Genomic DNA, 6,336 nt, shown 5'->3' with positions numbered 1-6,336 from the left:
ATTGACATTTGTCAGACAGGATGTTTTTCCCTTCTTCAATCGTTCAGTTTTTTTTTATCCCGTAGCCTCATCTTCCTGTTCTTAGCTTACAGGAGGGGGAACAGTTCGTTATGTGTTCAGAGATGCCCTACTGCACAGCACTGTTGTGGTTATTTGAGTATGTGGCCTTTGTGTAGTCTTGAATGAGTCTGACCATTCTCTGACCTCTCTCAATAACTAGGTGTTTTAGCCCACAGAACTGCTAATCCCTGAATATTCTTTGTTCACAGAACCATTTTCTGTAAATTCTTGAGAAGTCTATTGTGTGGAAATCGAAGGTGGTTAGCTGTTCAGAGATACTGGAACCACCACGTCTGGCACCAACAATCATACAACAGTCAAAGTCGCTTATGGTGCATTCGGAAAGTATTCTTTATGTTTCCCAACATTTTAAGTTAAGTTACAGCCTCATAAAAAAATGCATTACATGGATTTAAATCATGTCCGAACAACTGATTTTACCTCAGGTCAACTCCATTCAAGTTGTAGAAATATCAAGGATGATCAGTGGAAAAAGGATGCGTCTGAGCTCAATTCTGAGTGCCATAGCAAAGGGTCTGAACACTTATGTCCATTTGATATTTCAGATTTTCCATTTTTTTGTGATAACATTCCAAAATTTATTTTTTAATTTGTCATTATGGGGTATCACTTGTCTTCCCCATTGTATTGCTCGGTCGAACAACAACAGAACCACTTGACCATGTATGCATGCTTTATATACTGAGACACAAAAATTGCTGTTTGGCTATCTGTGTTAACAAGGAAATGTATCTAATAAAATGGCCACTCAGTGTTGTTTGTTAGCATTATTAACTAGCATCGTCCATTGGAAATTTATATTGTTTATGCTAATATTGTTAGTATATGGTAATAGAAGCGGAATGGGCTGAATTTCTTGCTTGTGTATGCCGACAATACTGAGAAGCCAGAATGACAAACCATCCAACCCTAGTCAAGTCCAGGTAAAGATTAATTTATTTTAAACGCTGTGGCCACACTAGCAACCTGCTTCACACTGGACCTGTTTTTACCCCACTGTACACACTGGTCTTTTGACCAATCAGAAGAGGTATTTTCCCCAAAAACAAGGCAATATGTCTGAATTGGGATGCGACGGCTGCTGGTGTGAAATGGGATTTTATTGAATTATTGATGGATTGACAGGAGGGGTACCCACCTAGGGTGGCGTAGTAGAAGGGAAAGTCCCCCAGGTAGGCAGAGTACTGTGGCAGGGCGAAGAGTCCCCCGGGGTGACTGTTCCACATCACACTGCTCCTGGACTCCTGCTGCAACACCCGGTCTTGAATGATCTGAGGGCAAAGGGCAACGTCAACCATATTACCTCATTTCTATACGCCAAAAAAAAAAAAAAAAAAAGCCCTTCCAATAAACCGGTCACTCAAAGGACCAGAAGCCCACGCTGGACCGGCTGTTTTTCCCCTCTTGCCTTCTCAGAGACGGGAAAGCAATTGGCCGCCGCTGTGTCGCGGGGCGCACCAGAAAGAGATATCACTGCTGTGCCCTTGAGCAGAGGCTAAATTGCTTTAGCAAAACAGACACAGATTTTGTGGCCATGTTTTATGGCTATCTATTGAATCCTACAGCGTTGGACGGGGGAGGGGTGACTCGGCCGTTGGCTTGGTAACAATGAGAAGTCAGGCGGGTTGTGGATAGAGAGCGACTACGCTAGGCGGCCGTCTCGAGACAAGAGCTAATAATACCCCTGGAGGAGTCTCGCAGTCATAATATTGACAAGGCAACATAAAAATTAATCTGGGGAGGTGGGGATAAAGGAGAAATGAGGACGCGAACGAGGCTATTGGAGTTTCTTGATTCTACAGCCCCTCAGGGCAGTCAATAACCATTCTCCATAACCCTTTTCCTCAGCCAAACAGATTAACTTGGAATCCTTTTGCCTCTCAATAAAACAAACTTACCACCTAAAAGCTGGAGAGCATATGAAAGGGCTATGTTTCTCACTTGGCTGAACTCCATGGCCCTGAGATCCCTGACCGAACATGATGGATGACTCAATCTAGCCTTCCAACAGCTCCAATCAGCCTATTAAGAGGATGATAGATAAATCTGCACTGTTTTGGAAACACACAGTAATTTTGTTTAACAGGTGGGTTTAAGCTGGGGGGTGGAGTTGGGGGGAGGAGTTGGGCAGAGCTGGGGGGGCGATGGGAACGTGGATGGCTCTGTTGGCTTTGTGATCGGTCAAAATGTCGTGGCTTCTTTGCTACGGAGGCGACGAGAATTGTCTGAGCCTGTTTGCCTGAACCAGCCGGCCCCGCGCCAACACTGGGTTGTTGGAGTGTGTGAAGTTGGGAGAGTATGACGCAAGTGCGTGCAGAGATTACATCTTTTGAGAGATTGCTCTCTGTGTCAGTGTGTGTGTGTGTGTCAGTGTGTGTGTGGGTGTGTGTGTGTGCGTGTGTGTCAGTGTGTGTGTGTGTGTGTATCGGCCTAGATCTGCATCCGAGCGAGTGCAGCGTGGCTGAATGAATAAACCATGGCTCTCGTTATCTCAGGGGCTGCCAAGCCAATGACATTTACATATGTCACCCTCTTCTTAAACCCCCACCCTTACCGATTCAACCCCCATCGCTAACTTAAGAACGTTCTTCACATGAACAACAACAACCCCACCCCCCGCCTCATCCTCTTCCCCAGCTGATAGGCTGACAGGCATGTCAGGAGGGTCATACCTGGGTGCCCCCATCGAGCTGAGCCCCATGGGCCTTGACACTAAGACCTACAGAGACATGTGTATGTGTGTGTGTGTGTGTGTATGTGTGTGTGTGAGTGAGAGAGAGAGATAAGTGAGCCCAAGCAGAGACCAGAAGAGATAAAGGTGATTGGTATGATGGTTTAAAGATATACACCTGGTTGTCGTGAGGCCAACATGAATCTTCAGATTGGAGATATAAACTGTGGGGAAGGGAGGGTAGTTTTGCCCTGTGGCTGTCTAGGGATTAAAGGCAACTTTGAGATTGGGGCAACTTTGAAAATTATGTTTAAAATCCCTATTTTCGGAAGAGAAGTTGTTGAAACAATGCTGAAAGGACATCACTTCTCTTTAGAAAACCTTTACTTTCTTTGTTTTTTTGTTCTCTCGTACGATTCACAGGGTGAATTCATTTGCAACAGTAGTTGGGTTGGGGTGTGACAGCACTGGTGTCAGGTCTGTCTAGCATGATACGGAGGCCAGTGGATAAACAGACTGTGTGGTATGGCTGGCATGACGGTACAATTCAGGGGAAGGGAGAGAGAGACAAAGTGAGAGAGACAAAGTGAGAGAGACAAAGTGAGAGAGACAAAGTGAGAGAGACAAAGTGAGAGAGACAAAGTGAGAGAGACAGCTTGTGGCAGTGCCTGATGAAACACGGGTGTGTTTTTCATGCGTCCGTCTTTCGGCACGCGTCCTTGTGTCTCACCTCCAGAGTGGTCAGCACAATCTTTTCCAAGGAGGAGAAGTAGGCCTCCCATAGGAACTGGGTCTGCTGCCTCAGGGCCAGAATCTTATCCTGGTGGATGGAGCGCACCGTAGACGGGATCTGTAAAGACAACAGGGGTGTCATCAGTCGGGGTGGGGGGGTGGGTGGGAACATTCTGCCAGCCACTAATGAACCCTGGGCTGCAAGACCCAGCAGGTGACCTTTCTGGCCAATCAATGAACGCAATCAGTCAATTACAGGTTGGCGGTAGTACAGGTTGTATGGCAGTACAGGTTGGCGGAAGGTTAAGGTGGAGGGTGTAGGCTGGTGGTTAGAGGGTTGATGAGGGGGTCGGGGGTTGTACCTGTAGCAGGAGCCTCTCGTCCCCGATGACGGCCGCTGTGTTCCAGTTGATGATCTCGGAAAAGGGCAGCTCCCAGCCGTTACTCAGCATCACAGGCACACAGGCCGCCTAAAGACAGACACATTAAGAAGATGTTCACCATACAGGCTGACTAAAGACTGACACATTAAGAAGATGTTCACCATACAGGCTGATTAAAGACTGACACACTAACTAGATGTTCACCATACAGGCTGATTAAAGACTGACACACTAACTAGATGTTCACCATACAGGCTGACTAAAGACTGACACATTAAGAAGATGTTCACCATACAGGCTGACTAAAGACTGACACATTAAGAAGATGTTCACCATACAGGCTGATTAAAGACTGACACACTAACTAGATGTTCACCATACAGGCTGACTAAAGACTGACACATTAAGATGTTGTTCACCATACAGGCTGATTAAAGACTGACACACTAACTAGATGGGCACCATACAGGCTGACTAAAGACTGACACATTAAGATGTTGTTCACCATACAGGCTGATTAAAGACTGACACACTAACTAAATGTTCACCATACAGGCTGATTAAAGACTGACACACTAACTAGATGTTCACCATACAGGCTGACTAAAGACTGACACATTAAGAAGATGTTCACCATACAGGCTGATTAAATACTGACACACTAACTAGATGTTCACCATACAGGCTGATTAAAGACTGACACACTAACTAGATGTGCACCATACAGGTTGACTAAAGACTGACACACTAACTAGATGTGCACCATACAGGCTGATTAAATACTGACACACTAACTAGATGTTCACCATACAGGCTGATTAAAGACTGACACACTAACTAGATGTTCACCATACAGGCTGACTAAAGACTGACACATTAAGAAGATGTTCACCATACAGGCTGACTAAAGACTGACACATTAAGAAGATGTTCACCATACAGGCTGATTAAAGACTGACACACTAACTAGATGTTCACCATACAGGCTGACTAAAGACTGACACATTAAGATGTTGTTCACCATACAGGCTGATTAAAGACTGACACACTAACTAGATGGGCACCATACAGGCTGACTAAAGACTGACACATTAAGATGTTGTTCACCATACAGGCTGATTAAAGACTGACACACTAACTAAATGTTCACCATACAGGCTGATTAAAGACTGACACACTAACTAGATGTTCACCATACAGGCTGACTAAAGACTGACACATTAAGAAGATGTTCACCATACAGGCTGATTAAATACTGACACACTAACTAGATGTTCACCATACAGGCTGATTAAAGACTGACACACTAACTAGATGTGCACCATACAGGTTGACTAAAGACTGACACACTAACTAGATGTGCACCATACAGGCTGATTAAATACTGACACACTAACTAGATGTTCACCATACAGGCTGATTAAAGACTGACACACTAACTAGATGTGCACCATACAGGTTGACTAAAGACTGACACACTAACTAGATGTGCACCATACAGGCTGATTAAATACTGACACACTAACTAGATGTTCACCATACAGGCTGATTAAAGACTGACACACTAACTAGATGTTCACCATACAGGCTGATTAAAGACTGACACACTAACTAGATGTTCACCATACAGGCTGATTAAAGACTGACACACTAACTAGATGTTCACCATACAGGCTGATTAAAGACTGACACACTAACTAGATGTGCACCATACAGGTTGACTAAAGACTGACACACTAACTAGATGTGCACCATACAGGCTGATTAAATACTGACACACTAACTAGATGTTCACCATACAGGCTGATTAAAGACTGACACACTAACTAGATGTGCACCATACAGGTTGACTAAAGACTGACACACTAACTAGATGTGCACCATACAGGCTGACTAAAGACTGACACACTAACTAGATGTTCACCATACAGGCTGATTAAAGACTGACACACTAACTAGATGTGCACCATACAGGTTGACTAAAGACTGACACACTAACTAGATGTGCACCATACAGGCTGACTAAAGACTGACACACCTCTGGGATGGTTTCGTCAGTCAGATTATGAGCAGATCAGTAGGGAAGAGAGAGAGCGCGAATGAGAAAGGCGGAGACAATAAAAGGCACATTTACACTTTATAAAATATATCTATAAAGAGGAACCGACAAATCCTACAGACGTGAGAAACAAAGGAAGTGGCTGAGTTCCCACAGTGGTTACACCGTAATGTTTCGGTCAGGAGGAGTTCAAAAGAAAACTAATTCAAGGGATGCTAGAGGATTAGCATAGAGAATGTGACTAGTGAACAAAAATAAAAAAATGCCATTGAAGAGGCCTTAAAAGGCAATGTCCTTTAATATACACCCCACACAGGCAGAGGGGGACTGGTCACTCCACTCCCTCCCTAGGTTTCTCCCACCGCGTTTTAACATTGCGTTGCCTGCTCTTTGAGGTTTTAATGCAGATG

The 6,336-nt window shown here is 44.5% G+C and overlaps 1 protein-coding gene across 2 annotated transcripts in view; it reads right to left on the bottom strand.

The window, feature by feature from the left end:
* ext1b (exostosin glycosyltransferase 1b) overlaps positions 1 to 6,336 on the bottom strand; it is an 85,292-nt gene that overhangs the window by 16,639 nt on the left and 62,317 nt on the right. For both annotated transcript variants that reach the window (XM_020050306.3, XM_013135668.4), the window contains exons 3-5: positions 3,847 to 3,954; positions 3,483 to 3,602; positions 1,220 to 1,352 (exon numbers count right to left, since the gene is read on the bottom strand). In XM_020050306.3, coding sequence (XP_019905865.1) covers positions 1,220 to 1,352; positions 3,483 to 3,602; positions 3,847 to 3,954 — 361 coding nt within the window. The remainder of the gene's footprint in view (positions 1 to 1,219; positions 1,353 to 3,482; positions 3,603 to 3,846; positions 3,955 to 6,336) is intronic.

Source organism: Esox lucius, chromosome 10 (assembly GCF_011004845.1).
Source record: "Esox lucius isolate fEsoLuc1 chromosome 10, fEsoLuc1.pri, whole genome shotgun sequence".
NCBI classification, from domain to species: domain Eukaryota; kingdom Metazoa; phylum Chordata; class Actinopteri; order Esociformes; family Esocidae; genus Esox; species Esox lucius.
This window is presented reverse-complemented; position numbering and strand designations above follow the sequence as displayed.